The sequence below is a fragment of the Zeus faber genome, assembly GCF_960531495.2.
Source record: "Zeus faber genome assembly, chromosome: 1".
NCBI lineage: Eukaryota > Metazoa > Chordata > Actinopteri > Zeiformes > Zeidae > Zeus > Zeus faber.
The window spans coordinates 24,613,115-24,633,500 of NC_137193.1; the positions used below are offsets into that span (position 1 = coordinate 24,613,115).

Genomic DNA, 20,386 nt, shown 5'->3' on the forward strand with positions numbered 1-20,386 from the left:
AGAGTGGTTTTGCAGGTGCGGAGAGCCAGCGCAGGCAACAGGAAGGGGGCGCAGCTGCAGAAGATTGAGGTAATTCACTTAGTGTTGTAAACTTGCTGCGTTTTAACTTTACACTCTCTCTCTCTCTCTCTCCTGAGAGCGGGGCTGGTCTCCCACTCCAGACTGCACACTACAATTATTCTTTTTATGTTTGTCTGAAAAGACAAACGTTGTGACTTTTGTTTCAATAAATGCCCAGCTAAGGCTGCCGTTTGTTCCACCTCTGTCCTGGTCCATCGCTACCCTGCAACCAAGGGAGACTTGTTACAGACATACAACCACACTGACCACATCAATGCCATTCAATAGCTCATTAGACTGTTTTCTTGGTTCAGATGGGACCTCGCGCTGTGTGTGTGTGTGTGTGTGTGGACCCACTGCAGCACAATCCACCAGGAGCTGCTGCTGACTAGGAAGCCGCGTCACTATTTATCACTTTGACAATGGACAGGCGGGAGCCACAGCACTCCAGAAAGCATGTGTGTGTGTGTGTGCGTGTGTGTGTGTGTGTGTGTGTGTGTGTGTGTGTGTGTGTGTGTGTGTGTGTGTGTGTGTGTGTGTGTGTCAGTCTGAAGTGCTGAACCAGGCTGCATGACCTCCTTTGTTGCCACTCTATGAAAAAACAGTAACATTATATTGGTGTGTGTGTGTGTGTGTGTGTGTGTGTGTGTGTGTGTGTGTGTCATTCTGAAATGCTGAACCAGGTTGTGTGACCTCCTGTATTGCTGCTATCTCAGAAAACTGTGCGTGTGTGTGTGTGTGTGTGTGTGTGTGTGTGTGTGTGTGTGTGTGTGTGTGTGTGTGTGTGTGTGTGTGTGTGTGTGTGTGTGGCCTGTAATGCGTGTTCAGACATCACAGACATGCACACGTACAACGGGATCTCTTGTATTATGCCTTGCATGTTGGAGGTAATTCACACTCTATAGCCTTCTAAGTACATGTGAAATAAATAGATGAATGTATCTCTAGTCTTAACAACATTCTGCAAATAATAACTCTTAAATATTAAAATTTTACGTTTTGGAAACCGCACCATGTTTTTATATGTTTTGCAACATGGTATTGCTGCTGTCTTAGCCAGGACTCCCTTGGAAGATACTCAATCTCAGTGTATCTAAATAAATGTAAAAGTGGTAATCCATAACTGTGTACAAATTCCAGAATTCCATTCAAAACTGAAAAAGTCATAATTTTTTTTAACATCAAGAGTTTATTCTTTCTCTGATGTCTGGCCGACGGGGCTGTACCCCTGATGTCTTCTAATCAATATGTTATTTTTTCCCTTGGTCACTTGAGCTGATGGGGGTATTTTTCTCTATCTTATCCATATAAACAGTTTACTGATAAACACTTTCAAAAATCGAATTCACCTTTCACTTCTTGAACATGCCTGATATTTGCATTCTTGCAGGGAAAAGTAGACCCTCAAACTAAGTATTAACAAAATAATCTTAAACATAACCCTTTAAATACATAAAATACAAAAATTACAAAATCGGGTAGATCCTTGTAACCACTCCTTTTAAAATGCATCATTGCATTTGCGGTTAATCTTTCATTTCAGTGAACCTACCCGTGGCCTCGGGTCAGGCGGTTGAGCAGCGTTCATATCAAATGAAACGCAGCAGTGGGGCGTCACACCGCTGTGACGTCACAGCCGAGGGGTATACCGTATAACTGCTTCGCACGATACGAAGCGGAACGTGGTGAGCGTTTTAGGAACGCGGTTGTCCGTCCTACCGCACGCCCACCCGCAGGGGGCGCCATCGCGGAAGAGTTGATCATTTGGTGACACGCGGGGAGCGCCTTCTTTAAGCCGGAAGTCGCCGATCGTTGGTTCTCGCCGCGGAACCAGGATGGCGGATCCCCCGCGCGGAGCCGCGGAGCCACAACACGTGAACATGGACGAGCCAGCGCTGCCGGGCGTCCCGGAGAGCTTCCCCTGTCTGATCCCGTCGTTCGCGACCGCGTCCGCACTGGTGGCGGCGCCGTACTCGTGTTTGGTGCTGGAGACGCGGAGGAAACACATGGCGCTGTCCCCCATGTTCCTGCGGAGTAAGAGGACTGGGATCAAGGAGGAGCTGGACACGGAGCTGCTCAAGTACTCTGACAGGTAGTTGGTTTTCTGCTTTTATTTGGACTAATAATGACTTTGAAATACACACATATATATATGTGCATGCAAACATGCAACGTGTCCTATGTTCGACTGTGAATTGTTGATACTGTTGATTGTTGTTTTTTAGGTTTATGGTATATTGCCTTTTTTATTTTTTTTCTATATTGCTTTATTATTATTGCCTATTGTTGTTGATGTTAACTGCTGTAACTTCGCAACATACTAATAGTTAGCATATTGCCACTACATGTTAACTCTGTGGGTAGATGTGGACATACGTTCTCCAATTAACAGCGACATTAAAACCCACCACTAATATTGTGCAGGTCCCCTCGTGCCGCCAAAGCAGCTCTGACCCATCGAGGCCTGGACTCCACAAGACCTCTGAAGGTGTCCTGTGGTATCTGGCACCAAGACGTTAGCAGCAGATCCTTTAAGTCCTGTAAGTGGTGAGGTGGGGCCCCCTTGGATCGGGCTTGCTGTTCCAGCACATCCCACAGATGCTCCATGGGCTCGGACCCTAACCCCGGCCATCCACATGATGTAGAGGAAAACATGATTCATCAGACCAGGCCACCTTCTTCCACCTTCTTCCATTGCTCCATGCTCCAGTTCTGATGCTCACATGCCTATTGTAGGCGCTTTCAATGGTGGCAGGGGTCAGCATGGGCACTCTGACCGGTCTACAGCTACGCAGCCCCATACGCATCAAGCTGCAATGCACTGTGTTCTGACACCTTTCTGTCATAGCCAGCACGACATTTTCAGAAATTTGTGCTACCGTAGCTCTACTGTGGAATCCGACCAGACGGGCTGGACTTCACTTCCCACGCACCTCAATCAGCTCAATTGGGGCCCATGACCATGTCGCCGGTTCACCGGTTGTCCTTTCTTGGACCGCTTTTGGTAGGTACTAACAATGCATACTGAGGACACCCCACAAGACCAGGCCTTTTGGAGGTGCTCTGACCCAGTCGTCTAGCCATCAAATTTGGCCCTTGTAAATGTCGCTCAGATCCTTATGCTTGTCCATTTTTCCTGCTTCCAACACATCAACTTCAAGAACTGACTGTTCACTTGCTGCCTAATATATCCCACCCCTTGACAGGTGCCATTGAAACAAGTGAGTGATGTTATTCACTTCAGCTATCAGTGGTTTTAATGTTGTGGCTGATCGACGTATGTGTACGTATATGTGGGATTAATACAGTTTTTCATCTATCTTGCATATTGCTTTATTGTCTATTGTCTTGATGTGGGCTCCTGTAATGTCGCAATTTCCCTCGGGTGTTGGAGTCAAATATGTGATTTATGTTCCCGTTCCTCTCTCACATCTCACTGTCTGTTCCTCCATTGCAGATTGAAAGGGGTTCCTTTGGCCTATGATAACATCAGGATCGTGGGCCAGTATGGAAACATCATTGATGACAGCGGCTACATCCACATGGACATCGAGGCCACCTTTATTGTGTTTAACCCCAAGAGAGGGCAGACACTGCTGGTAAGTTTGCTGTTGAAATAGCCGAACTGTCCTGATGATGCCCTTGTATTTAGCGATGACATTTATATTTAACTGTAGACATTATTATAATTTCGTAATAACTGTTACTTATTGTAATAATTTAAACCTACTCATCTATTGTTACCCATGCCGGTATTATTGTATACATATTTATTTGTCCTGTACAAAATATTCTATCTACATTTTTATTTATGCTAATAACACACAACTAATACGAGCACATATTTTGTATATATATTTTTTCTTGTTTGCCTCTTTTAGGCTGTTAAGCTATTTTATGATTATGGCATGTAAAACAATGAGGCCAAATAAACGGGTTCTGATTTTGTCCTCCTTTCTTCTGTACCCAGGGTAAAGTGAACAAACTAGGGCCGAGCCATGTCGGCTGCTTGGTGAACGGCTGCTTCAACGCGAGCATTCCCAAGCCCAACCTGGTTTCCGTGGACACCTGGCGCAAAGCAGGCCCGCAGATCGGGACCGACCTGGAGTTTGTGGTGTTCCAGATCGACACGGACAACGCGGGTGTTGTCCTAATCAGGGGACGTCTGGACAGAACCAAGTGAGTGTGTGATGCTAGTGGTGATGGAGTGTGGACTTCATTGACAATTCTTTGTGTGCGACTGCTGGTTGTACTCACCAGGGAAAGCAACTCAATTAAAAGGATGGATTTTTACTTTCACTTCGACCACGCACTTGCAAAAATATGAATTCTCACCATAAAACAACAAAAGGATTGGCTTGCAAAGAAATCCCAATTAATTTGTGGCTGGAGTTGTAAATGTATTTATTACATTTTCGACCAAAATGTATCCGGGTTTTCATTTAATAGGTGCAACTTGTGTTTCAATGTCTCAGGGTGCAGGAGCTGCTTGCTATCGGGGAGAGCTCAGAGGTTCTCTTCCCTGAAGACGAGCCTGTGGATACGGAACCGGTTTCAGAACACAACCAGGGCTCCCCTGGAGACAGGCTCCCCGAAGAGGAAGCTGACGGGGCTCTAACACAGCAGCTGAACGGCACGACAGACGGCACACCTGGCGGAGAAGGGGGAAAGAAAAAAAAGAATAGACACAAAGTCAAAGGGGAGAAAGTGGACGAGGCTCCAGCTTCACTGGCCGCCAAGGAGCACGTCCCCGAAATGCAGGAGCTGAACGTGGCGGCAGATTGCACACAGGGGGAAGAAGGGGGGAAGCAGAAGAAGAGGAAGAAAAGACACAAAGTCACAGAGGAGAAAGTGGACGAGGAGGTCGCGGCTTCAGCGCTCTGCGAACAGCGCGGCCTCGAGGCGCAGGAGCTCAATGTGGCGACAGAGGGCGCACACGGGGAAGCGGTCGAGAAAAGGAAGAAAACGAAGAAGAATAAAGGACTAAAGGAAGCGAGTGAAGAAATTGTGCTTCCCGTCTTGGAGGTCCACGGCAGTGACTCCAGCGGTTACGTCAGTGACAAACCAATGAAGAAGAGGAAGCTGGAAGCGGCGGCTGAGCTTGCACCAGGTCTGAATGGAGAGCCTGAAACGCCAAAGTCAAAGAAAAAGCGGAAAAGTGAAACTCAGAAGTGACAGACTGGTGTTGAATGGGGAAATTGAGTTGTGATTTGATATATGGGTGTCAATGAGTGTTATATTGAAAATGCTTGAAATGTTATTACTATCAAGTTTTGGCCCCATGTAGAATAAACTATCCGTTGTTTTTTGGGTTTTTGTTTTTTTTCTTCTTGGTTCCTTTTGCCCATTCTTTTTAGCTTATAAAGCGTTCTAAGCAGGACACAGACAGTGCAGCCTCATGTACAATCCCGTTCAATGTCTTGAGGACTCTGAGACACAAGAGGAAAACGAAAGACAATCACCATCTCCAATATTGCCATTGTACATGTACTTTGCTCCAGTCCCCAAAAGGGGGCGCTGAGCTGTTTCCCAAAGTCAACAGATGTGCTAAGAACCACAGATAACGTGGATCTTCACTTTGATTACCACAACCCAGCAAGCAACTGCCATGTTTGTTAAATGATAAAGATCAATGATTACCAGCAGGAATTGCGGTAATCCCTCACCTTCCACGCCTTTACCTGAGGGTAGTTGTGCCAAGATTACAGACTTATTCTGAAACTTGACCCTTGTGCCCTGTTCTCTACCCCTTTCTTCAATTTTTTTTCTGGAAAACTTGGTTGACACACTGGCCCAAGTGTGTAAGAATTTTGCGTTGTGGAGATAAGAATTGAGGGTGGTTTCGACCCAACAAATGAATATGAAATCAATTGTTCTTGTTTTTAATAAAGAGTTCCATGTTTCAAATGATGAAGTGTCTTGCTAGTGTTTATTTTATTATGTTTAATAGATTTGGCTTTAGAAGATACCTTCAGTGTACTTACAGTATCATTACCATAAGGGAACTGATATTGGAGTATATTGGATATAGGAAGATGTTTTGTTTGGTTCCACAGCTTCTGTTTTCAGTGCAGATTCTCCTGTACCAGCGACCATGTGAGCCAGGCAAGGAAGGTGCTGAAAGACAACTTAAAGAGCAGTGTTATTTTCTTAACCCCCTCCCATCGTGGGGGGCTCTAATAAGGTGTGAGGTGACAGCGTTTGTTCTTATCAAGCGCCGCCTTGAAAGGAGTCTGATAAGAACCTCTAAAGGCAGCTCATCTCCGGGGCATCTCATTCCCTCCCTCGCCTGACTTTCTCACCTACACATCGAAGTAAGTACCTGGCTTTGCATATCCACATAGCAAATAAAATGCAATGAAATGGCAGATTTGGGTAATTTTGAAAAAATGCTGGGTTGTATTTTAGTTTGCTATATTGTCCACTATATATTTATTAAGATTAATATTCGATTCTAAAATTCAGAGGAACAACGCTTCAGGGCTTTGTGATCATTTTTAAGAGTTGTGTCTTCAAAAACATAGTTTTCTAGAACATGTTCTTAATTGAACAACATTTATATTTAAGTATAATAATAAATAGCTATTATAAACCTACATTAACTCACACTGCCCTCATTCACTGGAGCTTTTTGGAACAATATAGGAAATATTTCAACCAGCTTTTGCATCATCACAAGTAATTGAAAGTAAATGGGTCATATTTGTATATAATTGTAATTGTTGCAAGTTGTAAATTGTTTTTTTGTTTTGGTATTTTTTGGCAATTTGTACATATTTGACAATTGTTTTGACAATTATATTTTTACTTCACTTTTCTCTTGAATTTTATTGTGATTATTATTCTCTATTCGTTCCAGACTTAACACGAGCCTGTATTAGGCACCACGTGCAGCACATGTATCTCAGTCTTTCGCTGGAGATGTGATAAGAATAATGAGACACTCCAGGTAGCCTTCATCAGGAGGACGCCGTCCCCCCATGACCTGCACCGTCTTCATCGCTTCCACACTCCTCCTTCCAAACTGCTGACTTAGTGTTGCCCTGGTGCACCTGTACACCTCCTCCATCCCATCACCAATCATTTATCTTGTCAGCTTTCCGACTACTCCCTCCCTTCAACCCCCCTCTCTTTTCCCCACTTCTGTTTTCTCTCTCCCACCCCCCTTTCTGATTTATAGTAGTCCGCGTGCAGTTCACACGCATTCCAGGCCTGACACCCTCCTGCCACTGGACTCTCATATCTAGGCACGGCCATTTATCTTCATGAGTCCATGGCAGATTGGTAGGGAAGGGCGGGGGAGACAATGGGAAAAGTGTTTAAATGTTTTGTTTTCCTTGAACAGCCCGGACTCTCTCATCCTACACCTCTGTCTGTTTGTCTCCTTCTCTTTCTCTCTGCTTTGGACGAGTCATTTGTTTGTGTGTGCGTCCATAGGTTGGCTGTACATCTCTATCTCCGTGTGTCAGAGTTTCCAGGCCTGGCGGCTCCTACATGAGGGGAGCCCTGCGATCTCTATGGAGAACAAACGGCACCCAGCCCCAGTTTAGGACACACACGCACACGCATGCCCATACACTGACACACATACACGCACACACACATACACACATTATTGTACTGGTATCAAAGTGAGGTCCGAGTAAATACACCTGGTAAATGAGGACCCATGTTACTGGTGCACTTCTAAACCAAAAAATTCAAAAGAAAGTCAATTCAGAGACCGTTCCTCACTAAGTAAAACAAACACACACCACATGCATATTGACTGACCGACTTACTCAATAATCACTCACGCACACCCACACACACACACACACACACACCAGCTCCACAGCCCAGAGACCTCAAACCTCTATCCTTGCACACCCCCTTTAACTAGACCTAATTAGTTGTGTGGTCAGCACGCTGCGTCCTCCCAGAGCCCCAAATGGCAGCAGGTCGTAAAGTCTTAAGTGTTCCACCAGTCAGAGCCGTGCAACAGTGCCCGATTCTCCTCCAACGCGGCTCAACCCGGGGCTGAAACTTATATCAGAGCCTGTCCTTCTCTGACATCCGTGAAATCCCTTTATGGCTATTTCAAAGGGATTTCTGGGGGATTTTTTGGCACTTCTGCCTTGCATCTCCACTTTTATTGTGCGTTCAGCTTTCTCCTCCAGGTATTTGCCTGTGCAACAAATGGTCAGAGCCAAAATTCTTTCTCCGGGGACCATGGGATACATGTGCATGGATGCCGGCCCTCGCATGTGAGCAAACATAGACGAAAACACACACAATTAACACCCTCCCCCGCCCCCCAAGGCAAACATGGCTCTAACTCGGTGTGTTTGATTCCCAGGGTTTGTGTGTTTCCATGGTTCCTGACACCCACTCACTTATTTCCCCAAGTAACCCCGGAGAAGACGACATGGGTGTTACCTGTAACATCACTCTACCCTAGAGAATAGATAACGTGTCTGTGTGTGTCCGTTTTCATGCTGGATATTCTGCGGAGTCATCAGAGAAACGTCTAAAGATAAAATCTAATAAGAGGAAATAAGATCAGATAACAGAGTATGATATTTCCTCCCACAAAGTCCAAGAAAAGTCCAAATGGAGCCGAGAAGGTTTGATTATCTTTCATTATCTTTGCGTCTGAGGGTTGTTTGTGCGTGTGTATGTAAGCTCATGCGCGCTGCTTGTATTTGTGTGTGTGTGTGTGTGTGTGTGTGTGTGTGTGTGTGGGTGTGGGTGTGGGTGTGAGTGTGGGTGTGTGTGTGTGTATGTCTGTGTGTGTGTGTGTGTGTGTGTGTGTGTGTGTGTGTGTGTGTATGTGTGTGTAAGTAAGGCCAATAAGATTAATAAGGCCAAGTGTAATCAAGAGATATTGGGAGGCTGACCGGAGTCTAGACAGTGTTCAGACCCAGCAGTCACTCCTACACTCATAAATGGGTTTTAGAAATATAGTGAAGAAGAGACACAAGAGGGGAAATTAGGGAGACTCTGGCAAACTTTTCACTGCTATTATGATAGTAACTAGCTAAGCCGTAAGATCAACGGCAGGGAAAATCTAATATTGAAAGAATGGGGCTAAATGATGTCAATGTGCACTCTTGTGGATTTGAGAGTCCAACTGAACATGATGATTTATTGTGGAAAAATTCAGCAGAGATGTTAAAAAAATATCATCTTTTTTCTCTGTTGCTCCTAAATCAAAACAGAGTGAGGGAGAAGAGACGAGAAGCGGAGAGAAGAGAGAAGGAAAGGAAAGGAGGTGAGGCGAGGGGAGAGGAGAGGAGAGGAACACACACCAAAGGATCAGACATTCAGTCGCAACCTCCCAAAACCACAGAAAAATAAATAAGCCAAAAGGGAAAGAAAATAAAAAAACTTTTGGCTCTGGAAAAAATGATCTCATGTTTAGTTCTGTAGCCTGACAGGACAATACCCAGGACACAACTAAATATTTTATTGCATTTTCTGACGGTCTTGTCAAAGCACAGGGCAGCAAAGTGACTGAGAAGGAGTGAGATGGAAGGAAAGAAAGAGGGAGAGAGAAAGCGGTGCCACGCCATTGTTCCAACAGCCCATTATTCTGAAACCCCAACAGTCTGAAAATTATGCCATTGGACATGGACGACACCCTAACCATAACCATCTCTACCCTTATACATAAACGTAACCATATCTAACCTTATACATAAACTTAACCATCTCTAACCTTATACCTAAACTTAACCATCTCTAACCTGATACTTACTCTTAACCATTTCTAACTTTATATATAAACTTCACCATCTCTAACCTTATACCTAAACTGACCCATCTCTAACCTTGTATATACATTTAACCATCTCTAACCTTATACCTAAACTGACCCATCTCTAACCTTGTACATACATTTAACCATCTCTAACCTTATACCTAAACTTAACCATCTCTAACCTAATACTTACTCTTAACCATCTCTAACTTAATATATAAACTTAACCATCTCTAACCTTAAACATAGACTTAACCATCTCTAACCTGGCATTTTTCAGACTATTGGGGTTTCGGAACAATGGGCCGTCCCAGAGAAACCTGGGTGGCCGGTGCTGCGCTAATGACTGTGTACATGAAAAACACTGGAAAAGCATGGAAAGTCATTGACAAGAGGGTGAAAGAAATGCCCTTGTTCGAACACTGACTTCAACTGACAAGTGGCAAAAAAAACAAACATAAGGGACAAACAAAAACGGCCTCAGTGGTTTCACCGTGGCAGTACAGCCATTGGCTTGTCAGAGCTGTAATCATCATGGGAAATAACCACTACATGTAATACATACAGGAATTATCCCTCTGGCTGTAAAACAAACACACATGGTGTTCATCCTTGAATCGTGAGATAAAAAATAAATGCACATGCCTGAGGAATTTGAACCAAAACACCCTCTTTAATCAAATATTGTTCAAATATTGTGATGTATTGTGCACCCTGTGTGCAAAACATTAACAATAACACACAAAGGGATACAGTAACACCGACATGACACAGCAGGCAACAAAGAACAACAGTGAAACACACACACACTCATGCACACACTTACTGTACGCACACACACACGCGCACACACACGCGCGCAAACACCCACACACACACACACACACACGTGCAGGCAGACACACAGTTCCTGTCCAATGACTGCGTTTCAAAAATGTCGCCACCGTCCCCTACCACCACCATCACATCATCATCGCTATTATCATCACCATTATTATTATTATCATCACCATCAGAGATGGCCACCCCTGTGCCCCCCAAGCCAATCAGACACCTCAGGCACAAATCCCAGTCAAAAACATGACCCTTTAAACAAATGAAACACTGCACCCTGAAAATACAGAGTAAAGAGCCGGCGACCCTCTCTCAGAAAATAAACACTGACATTACTCAGAGAGCTGAGCGGAGTTTTCGGGGTGGGGGTGGGGGGTGGGGTGTCGAGGTAAGGTGCTGACAGGGGGGGGGGGGGGGGGGGGGAGTGTGTGGAGGGGTTGGGAGGGTGGATTGAGGGGCTGGTTTGGGGGAGTTGAGGGCACTAAGTGGTTTGGTGAGTGGGAGGTACAGGTTTCGAGGGGGGGGCTTAAGGAGATATATGATGTGGTGTTGGGGTTTCTCAAACTGCCACACACACGCACGCACGCACACACGCACGCACACACACGCACACACACGCACACACACTTATATACAGTATGCAGGCACCCGGTCTTCCACTGGCCGCCCAGCTGTGTAAACAGCCAGGGGTTGGCTGTGGAAGCCAGCCAATCACAAGGCTGGATTTCGAGGGAGGTGGGACAAAGGGTCCCATGAGTCAGCTTAAAAAGACAGGGGCATTTATTCTCGGTGTGGAAAGAGACAGAGAGAGAGAGAGAGAGAGAGAGAGAGAGAGAGAGAGAGAGGGAAGGAGAGAGAGAGAGAGAGAGAGAGAGAGAGAGAGAGGGGAACAGAGTGACAGAGAGGGAGAAGCACAGAGGTCAGAAGTTAAACTCATCTCTCTAACTCCTCCGATCCCTCTGTTTCTCTCTCTCTCTCTCTCTCTCTCTCTCTCTCTCTCTCTCTGCCCCCCCTCAGTCTCGCCCTCCGTATCCGCCTTCCTCACTTGCCCTCCCTCTCTGTCAGCCTCGCCCTCTCCCTCTAAGAATCGATGAAATTCAAAGAGGTTCGTTGGCGACATTATGTCTGGAGGTTGCCAATGTAAGCGCTCGACGGCAAAACTCTCTCCCCCTCCGAGCGCGTCACGGTGACTCGATGGTACCGCACGGCGGCCTCTTTGCGGGAAAAAAAAAACAAAAACTCACCCATGATGCGCGGACGAGTGTGTGTTTGTTTGTTTTAAGCCGTGAACGTGTAGCAGTCAAATAAAAACAAGTAAGCGCATGCGAGAATGTGTGAGGGATAGTGAGACAGGGTTCGAGTAGAGATATAGATACAGAGGAGAGAGAGAGAGAGAGAGAGAGAGTGTGGGAGAGAGGGGGGTGTCTAGTTTCAGATTTACAGTAGTGCTGGGAGAGTCCTGGCTGTGTTCTAATAGCTCTCTGTGGGCCGAGCCAGAGGAGGGGCGGAGACGCAGATTTACGTGGTGAGAACAGCTCTGGCTGCCCTGAAACAGAGCACTGTGTGTATGAACTCTGATGATTTCTTTATCACCGCACGCCTCAAACCTAAACAAACGACGCCGGCCTTGTGACGAAAAAAAACGATCTTGCTCATCATACCCAACCGGGTTCAATCGGCATCTCTTTTCACACAACAAAACATAGACATTGTAGACATCACAAAAGTAATCAGTTAAATGATAATGTCATAGATAGATAGATAGATAGATAGATAGATAGATAGATAGATAGATAGATAGATAGATAGATAGATAGATAGATAGATAGATAGATAGATAGATAGATAGATAGATGCATGGGGTCCAGGTTAGTCGGTGTGAGGTGTGTGATGAAACGATGTACAAGCCCTGTTTGCAATACTGAGTCATTTATTAAGGTTAATGTTATAACTAACTACAATTCAAGATGACATATAAGCAGGGCTTAAATTGTGGTGGGACATGATCCGGGACCTCCACTCTCCAATCTCTCCGCTCAGATCTCTCAGATCTGATATCTCTGTGCGATCAGAGCCAAAATCAAAACCAATAGTAACAGTGTTTTTACTTCAATTTTTTTTCATCATAGATGTATTTATTTTCCTTATTAAATGACAAAAAAAAAAATGTATGTGTAATGTGTAATGGGGAGACGTTCTCCGCTGTCTTAGGCCTTTGGCTTCTCTGTGGCATCCAGAACATGAAAACACAAAAATAATAAAATTATTTCATAACACAGACACAATAAATACATGGCCCTTTTACTCTGTAATTTATTATGGTTATTGTTATATCGAACTACAATTCAGGAAGTCATATAACCAATTAATTGTCTGTAATGAAATACACCCTTATGTAACAATGGCATCTGGTTTTAACTATGAAGTATAACGTCTATAGTAGACTACTATTAATTTGGAATTTGGCTTAATATCTTAGGAATAATACAAATGTATGCAGGGAAACAGGTTCATCTCAACAAAGGTATCAATAGAAATATATATCTCTGGAATTGCTATGCTGAAGGTGATGTTTTGTTTTTCCAAAACTCACCCTGGTGCGTGTTGGCATACAGCTGTCCTCTCAAATGCTGATTTAAGACACAACAGCGCCTGTGTCGCGTTGTGGACGGTAGCGGTAATCCAGCGTGTTCTCCTCTCTGCTCAGACAGTAAATAAACTGCTTGTATTTCCACAGTCCATGTCTTAAATTCCCTTTATTTAAAGACCCGAGAACGATAAATAGATTTTGAGTGCTGTCTCTCTGCAGTTGCTCTAAAACGTATCTACCATACACTAGCTCCACTGAGTGTCATGTCACTAACAGCTATTTACACCGAGCATTATATTGCATCTCATCCGCAGCAGTGATGCCGCTGAACAGTCGTAACAAACAATAAGCAGGATGTGGGTCATTATGTCTTTCACGCAAACACAACTAGGATAAACCTGTGTATGTGTGTGTCTGTGTTTGTGTCTCTTTTGGGGTTTTTCACCTTATTTAAGACCAATATTTGCCCAGCAGCCCTGGGGTGAGATTACCTCATATTATTCCCGCCCAGCTGTGCTTTCTCAGCGTAACCACGACAACCAGCGGAATGTCCCATCATGTTTATCCGCCTGGCAGGAAAACAGAGGGAGGAAGAAGTAGTGTGTGCGTGTGTGTGTGTGTGTGTGTGTGTGTGTGTGTGTGTGTGTGTGTGTGTGTGTGTGTGTGTGTGTGTGTGTGTGTGTGTGTGTGTGTGTGTGTAACTGGGGTTTATCAGAAAAGAACCACCTAAATTAGGTGGGGTAGTGACAATCCATCCATGCACATAAATTAATGAAAGTTATTATGTTATCTATACCATGGATTTGAAATCGTCACCTTCCAAAAATAATGACGTGAGTCATTTTTTCAGGTTTTTCATAAAACACAAAAAACTGAACCAAACATATATTTATTAATGATTTCATTCAAAAAGGTTATGACAATAGATGATTATTGACATACTGAGGAGATAGGCGATTTTACCAGAGGTGGCCAGCATCATGAGGAGATGATTTAGGGCAAAAAAATCACTTTTGTCAAAAAATGACTAATGCCATTATTTTAGGAAGGCGCCGATATCTTTCTGCTTCTTGCCTTGTACGTGTCAAAGGTGTGGGACATCCGACCAGGCATGCTCATTGTACATAGTAACGCTGTCTTTTCTTGTGTCTTGAATGATTTGGCTTTTGTCAGCCTTCTGGAAATAGCTGAACTTCAGAAACTTCAAGGGATAGATTCGATATTTTTCAACCCAGGCCTTGCTTCCCATCATTAATAACTGTTCATAGCATAACCTCGCAATATGGTCAGAACGTATTTTATCATGTTCTTCCAGAATTTTATTGACTCTTTTGGACTTACATAAATCCGCTCTTTTGGCTTCATCCATGCTAATGTAAGAGACAGTTGCACTGCTTCATCATTCCCATTGCACAGTGAGAGGCTGCAGCAGAGCGGTAAGTTTCTCTATCGTGAAGCGGTCAACAAGGTTGCGCAATAACAGCTATAAATGATGGGAACCAACATTTGTAATAAGGCCTAAGTTGAAAAATAACAAACCTATCCTTTAAGAGCAGTGCTAACCTGAAGGTAAGAGCTGTGGGGATATGGATGCGCAATCTCTTCCTTTGACAGAACAAAAATACTAAAGGTATACTGAGCAGGACACATTCCAAATAGAGTCTTTGGCTGGGGCTCTGTGCAGTTGCAACATATAAATAAAATCGACTCTGTATCCCCTACAAAAAATACAACTATATATGTTCTGGGTTAGGGTTTCTCGTAAGGTAGAGAAAAAAACAAAACACAACAGACAATTAGCACAGTAGTGCAAGGATGGATTTGTTTCACTTTAAAGCGTCCTTTAAGTGTCCTTTAATGAAGCTGCAGATATTCACAAATTTGCTTATTGAATTCAACACTTTTGTGAAATAGAAAATCGTACTAACGGCACTAGATTGAGGACTATGGTCACTAAAAGAGAGAAAAGACAACTATAGCATTCATATTTCCTGGCATTCTTGCCCAAACCGTTATTTATGTGGATTAGCGTTAAAATTATGGGATCTACTGTTGAGGCATTATTTGCCTTTGCTGTGTGTCATGATCATCGCAATTTTCAACTACTGTTCTTAATGAGGATGAAGGAATCATGGGACCTGTTATGGTGAATGATCAACATTCCTTCTTGGGAACTGAAGCCCTCATTTATACTCATTGGCCCTCTCAGGAGCCCTTCGGAGCTAGAGACTGTCCTGCCATGGAAACGGGAGCTGTTTGCTATAATTTGCAACAGAAAAGCTTGTGGTGTGTAGTGACTGTGAGGGAATGTTCTGTTTGGTCTTCTCTTGGCCTGTGTAAGTGATAAAAGTGTCATTATCTAGCCTCTGAAACAGAGCGAAAAGTGCAAATAAAACCGGGTGACCCCTCTGTCAAGAGCCTCCCTTCTCCAGAAGCTCATTAAAGGTCTTAGACATCAAGTGATTGGACCCTCTGACTTCCTTCGAGGCTTTTTAAGCCTCACTCGTCGTATTCTTCTCACTCATCGTCTCGCTCTGAAATGGACTCCATTTAAGGGCTAAAGGGGACATAAAAGATGTCGCGCTGTGAGATGGCATTGGGAGTTATTAAACCAGTGGGAAATGGCCCTTGGACTCGAGCCAAAGAGGATCTCACCGTGCCGCGCACTGACCGGATCTAAAAGCGGCTGGAATTCCCTTGGAATAAAGCTCAAGCGTTAGGGAATAACTTTGACCTCACATCCTATCCTTAAACCTTTGGGTTTTCAGCGATTTTTGCGCTTGAACGAGCGCTAAAACTATAAAAGCCGCTCCGTTATTTGAGGGGGGGTCCTGGTCTGACCCTCATGGTCAGGACATGGAGGCGCAAGGCCGCTGTGCGGAGTTGACTCTGATTGACTTTGTCAATGACATGAACGCGATGGAGTTTCCGTACAAGTGCGCACTCGGCGCAAAGCAGCAAGTGGCCCACCCACAGACCTGCCCGAACTACCGGGTGCGGCTGTGCGACTCGTCCTGGAGCAGGGAAAGCGGCCTGGGGGCCGTGGAGCCCCAGCACCTGCACCTGTGCGCACAGGGATCCAGCTGCAGTGCGCACGCCGGCAGGTCCAGGCGCAGGAGGATCATCACCGTGGTGCAGCGACAGGCGGCCAATGTGCGGGAGAGAAAAAGAATGTTCAGCCTGAACGAGGCTTTCGACGAGCTGAGGAGGAAGGTGCCCACGTTCGCGTACGAGAAGCGGCTGTCGCGCATCGAAACCCTTCGCCTGGCGATTGTCTACATCTCTTTCATGACTGACCTGCTGGAAAATACCTGATCACCCTCTGTGCTCAAAGGACACTCGCCAAAGCTATTTCCGAACAAACGTTTATGCTATTTTGTTATTGCATTTTGAAAACTCTCATGGTTATATTTCATAGATTTGCCTGTTTAAATCAACCATGCCCAGGACAATGTTATAACCGACAAACAGTTAATGTAAGTAAGTGCATAAATGTATTTTTAAGCAGTGAAATGGTTATCAATTTCAGATACATTTAATAAAAAAAAGAAAATATTTTGGAATTAATAACTTGCCTTAAATTATCCGTATGGGGATGTACATTTTGAGGCTGAATGCGTAAGGCAGAAATTCATTTTCAGGAAGGGAAATAGGCTCTGAATGACATGTCTGTATGGGGTGTGGGCAGGTGTGCTGCGGAATTTCAGGTGTCATTTCAGCACCACGGACAGCGCCGTGGATCCGGCTTTACTTTACCTTGCTAGTCGTTAACGTTTATCTACCCTACAATCAGCTCGAGATTTTATTCAATAAACGTAAATGAGAAATGTCCTGCTGCTCTGCTGTCGCCGACGTGAATAGCCGATTCCGACGTGGCGGACAGTTTTTGACACCGATGTGAAAATTGAAGCGGGAGATAAGAGGCTTTTGATCTATCATTAGCGACAGGTTCCTCCTGGCGGGCAGTGTTATGTCGATCTCAAACCACTGCCAGGACGCTCGATAACTCTGTTCGGCTGTACAGCAGAATCGTTTGTTGGATTTCTTTTTTCAATATCCGTGATAGGCCATAGGAAGCCGGGTGGCCATACATGAGCAGGCAATAGGCCCTGTTTGTGTCCGCGTGTGCGTGCGTGACTGTCCAAAACGTGTTCGCTTTCACGCGTGCGTGAGGGTGTGTTCGTCTCCCCCACTCCGTCTTTCTCGCCTCCAATGTTTGCACAGCGCTCCAGCCGTCGGCCGCATCAGCGACCCGCTGTGAGCCTGGATCCGCCCTCAGCGCTCCCTGGGACGGCCGGTCTTTTAAACCTGAGCCGCTGTGTCGAGGGCCCTGCGGGAGTCGGACCCATTTAAGCGCATACCTCAACGGCGAGCCGCTGACGGGAAAATAAACACCTTGGTCTGGTGCTTATGAGCACACCCCTGCTGTTCCAACCTCCTGTGTTTCAGTGGCTTTTCCACTTACACTGCTCCTGTCTACGAGAGCATGATGAGGTTTATAGCTTTTGATCAGTTTATGCAGGGATCAATAGTTATATATATTTAGGCCTTTAGGCCTGCCCCTGGAATAAATTGCCGTGGGTTAAAGGAATCCAAGAAGTCCAAAAATTTTTGTCAAAATGCAACGTCAAAGATATGAATTGAAACTACATGGGCTGTGCGCAGGACGTATATAGAAATAGAAATAGAAATAGAAAGACATTACAAAATAGAAAAAAGAAAACAATTGAAAAATAAAATAGATAGAAATAGTAAGAAAAAAACCCCAAACAAACCATGGTGTATTTGCTCTCACTCTTTCCCGATTTGAGAATATGGCACAAAATCAAACTATACCTTTTTTCATACTGTAGGTTTTTGCTATATGCATACAAATCCTCGACATGTCTTGGAGAATGTTCGAAAGAAGGAGTAAACACTTTTTCTGATATTGTTGCATAGTTTTGTGCCTCCCTTCTCCTCGCAGTATTATGTTACACCCCTCCTCACCCAATCACAAAGTTCCCCAAAACCCTCGCGCGCTATAAGAACCCCGACCGGGGACGGTGCACTTTTCTTTACGCATTTCAACCTAAAACATCCCTTCCCTTTTCTCCACGGGATTTATTTTTGTATTATTATTATTTTTTTTTAAATTATTATTATTGTTATTAGTTGCGAGCCGTTAAGCGCGCGAAGGGGACGGACACCACGCCATGCGGGACGAGGACTCCCCGATGGACAGCGCGGGGAACAGCGAGGAGGAGACGGACCGCCAGCCGCGGAGGGGTGCGCGGAAGCGGCGGGCCCCGCCGCAGACCCGGCGGAGGGCCGCCACGGACGAGGAGGACGAAGGGGACGCGGCGGGGAGCCCGAGCCCCGGCGGGAAGAAGAAAGGGCGCGAGAGCGACGCCGGCAGCAGCGGCAGCCCGGCCTCGTTCGAGGACGTGCACACGCAGCGTGTGATGGCCAACGTCCGCGAGCGGCAGCGGACGCAGTCGCTGAACGAGGCGTTCACGTCGCTGCGCAAGATCATCCCCACGCTGCCGTCCGACAAGCTGAGCAAGATCCAGACGCTGAAGCTGGCCGCGCGCTACATCGACTTCCTGTGCCAGGTGCTGCAGAGCGACGAGCTGGACGCGCCGCGCGGCACCAGCTGCAGCTACGTGGCGCACGAGCGGCTGAGCTACGCCTTCTCCGTGTGGAGGATGGGGGACGCGTGCTCCCTGTCCGCCGCGTCCCGCTGAGGTGGACGACGGTATGCGTGATGGCGCGAATGATGGCGTGGGTGGCTCTACTCTGCAGCGTTCATTAAGTCCAACTTCTCATCTCATCTTACCTGATACGATGTGATCCGATCTGTTCTGATCTGCTCTTATCTTACAATCCGATCGTGTTCGATCGTCTCGTCTTATCTTATCCCATCTTATATTACCTTATCTTAAATCTTCTTATCTTATTGTGTCTTATCTTGTCTTCTAATCTTATTGTATCTTCTTTTCTTATCTTATCTTATCTTATCTTATATAACCTTATCTTATATCTTCTTATCTTATCGTATCCTATCTTATCTTATCATATCATATCGTATCATCAGATCTTATCTTATCTCATATATTATATAATTAATGGTATACAAAACTTCATGCAGGCCTTTCAATTTCTGCACTTACACTTATAAATTACAACTTATGAATGCAATGTGGACCCATATGTGGCCTATAATTGTGCTCGCTATTATTTTGGCTGTTGCTGGTCCCTAATCTTGAAAACTATTCTTCTTCTTTATAGATGTTCCAGACTAATGGATCACTGGACCAGTCAAACCCTGGACGCCTGGACCCAACACAGGCCCAGGATAGACTCAGAGACCGGCCTCGACGCTGGACTTTCAGCCCTCACAGCAGAGCGGGCCTACAAATCTCCCATTGCACGGACAGTGATATGTGCACGGGAGGGTTTATAAGAAAGATATGAAGAACGTGCTCGTCACGCTCTGCTCTCAGACGGCCACTTCGACTATGAATGTTGTAAGCAAACAAACAAACAAACAAAAAAAAAAGACTATGCACTCCTTGCAGAGAATGACAAACAATTTCACATTCCATGTGACAAGGTTTCAACGGCAGATGAAGTATTTGTATTTATTTTTCTACACATTCTTTCCTCCTCAGATACCCCAGAAGTTATTTATTATTGCAATATTACAGAATGCAGAACGAATTGCCAGTCAATGCATTTTGAGTGTAAATATTTCATTGTTGTTTTTTAATAAAAATGAAAGCATCTTTCTTCTCAATTGTCTGAATTTCACAGATTAATAATTTCTAGATGAGGTAATGTGGGGCTCAATAGACTACACCCAAATCACTCTGCATCATGGGAGTGAAGAGAACAATGCAGCCCCTGCTTCGTGTCTTCAGCTAGTTAGAAACAGTTCATTTCCTTTTGCTTCATCATCGACCAAAGGCTCTGAAGAATTGTTTTTCTTCAAATTAGAATCAAAATTAGAATAATAATTGATCAAATATTCCCCCGTGTTGTTGACTAGGGAGTTGCAATCGATTATTAAACCGGTGGCCCGTTTAAAAAGGAGTAATAGTGGACTATATGAGAACATGAACCAAATTCCCAGATGTCCTCAGAGGTCAGAAGTCAGTGTGTCTCATCTGCAGGTGCCA

General features: G+C 44.9%; 3 protein-coding genes across 3 annotated transcripts; all 3 read left to right on the forward strand.

Annotated features, from left to right (window-relative positions):
• The first annotated feature begins 1,891 nt into the window (after positions 1 to 1,891).
• On the forward strand, positions 1,892 to 5,370 carry polr1f (RNA polymerase I subunit F). The gene is made up of 4 exons (XM_080017221.1): positions 1,892 to 2,152; positions 3,518 to 3,659; positions 4,031 to 4,239; positions 4,536 to 5,370. Exons 1-4 carry the CDS (start codon positions 1,896 to 1,898, stop codon positions 5,233 to 5,235), a joined length of 1,308 nt encoding a protein of 435 aa, XP_079873347.1. The 5' UTR covers positions 1,892 to 1,895; the 3' UTR covers positions 5,236 to 5,370.
• Positions 5,371 to 16,082: 10,712 nt separating this feature from the next.
• Positions 16,083 to 16,541, forward strand: LOC307243306 (fer3-like protein; the record flags this gene model as incomplete). Its single annotated transcript, XM_080018043.1, has 1 exon — positions 16,083 to 16,541. One exon carries the CDS (start codon positions 16,083 to 16,085, stop codon positions 16,539 to 16,541), a length of 459 nt encoding a protein of 152 aa, XP_079874169.1.
• A 1,761-nt stretch (positions 16,542 to 18,302) lies between these two features.
• Positions 18,303 to 19,955, forward strand: twist1a (twist family bHLH transcription factor 1a). The gene is made up of 2 exons (XM_080010362.1): positions 18,303 to 18,963; positions 19,497 to 19,955. The coding sequence occupies exon 1, from the start codon at positions 18,422 to 18,424 to the stop codon at positions 18,950 to 18,952; it is 531 nt and encodes a 176-aa protein (XP_079866488.1). The 5' UTR covers positions 18,303 to 18,421; the 3' UTR covers positions 18,953 to 18,963; positions 19,497 to 19,955.
• Positions 19,956 to 20,386: the final 431 nt, after the last annotated feature.

Bases quoted from the DNA above. Each gene is read 5' to 3' on its own strand.
- polr1f (XM_080017221.1), top strand. From the start codon at position 1,896: ATGGCGGATCCCCCGCGCGGAGCCGCGGAGCCACAACACGTGAACATG. The intron at 3,660-4,030 runs GTAAGTTTGCTG...TTCTGTACCCAG, and splicing joins AGAGAGGGCAGACACTGCTG to GGTAAAGTGAACAAACTAGG. The intron at 4,240-4,535 runs GTGAGTGTGTGA...TCAATGTCTCAG, and splicing joins GGACGTCTGGACAGAACCAA to GGTGCAGGAGCTGCTTGCTA.
- twist1a (XM_080010362.1), top strand. From the start codon at position 18,422: ATGCGGGACGAGGACTCCCCGATGGACAGCGCGGGGAACAGCGAGGAG.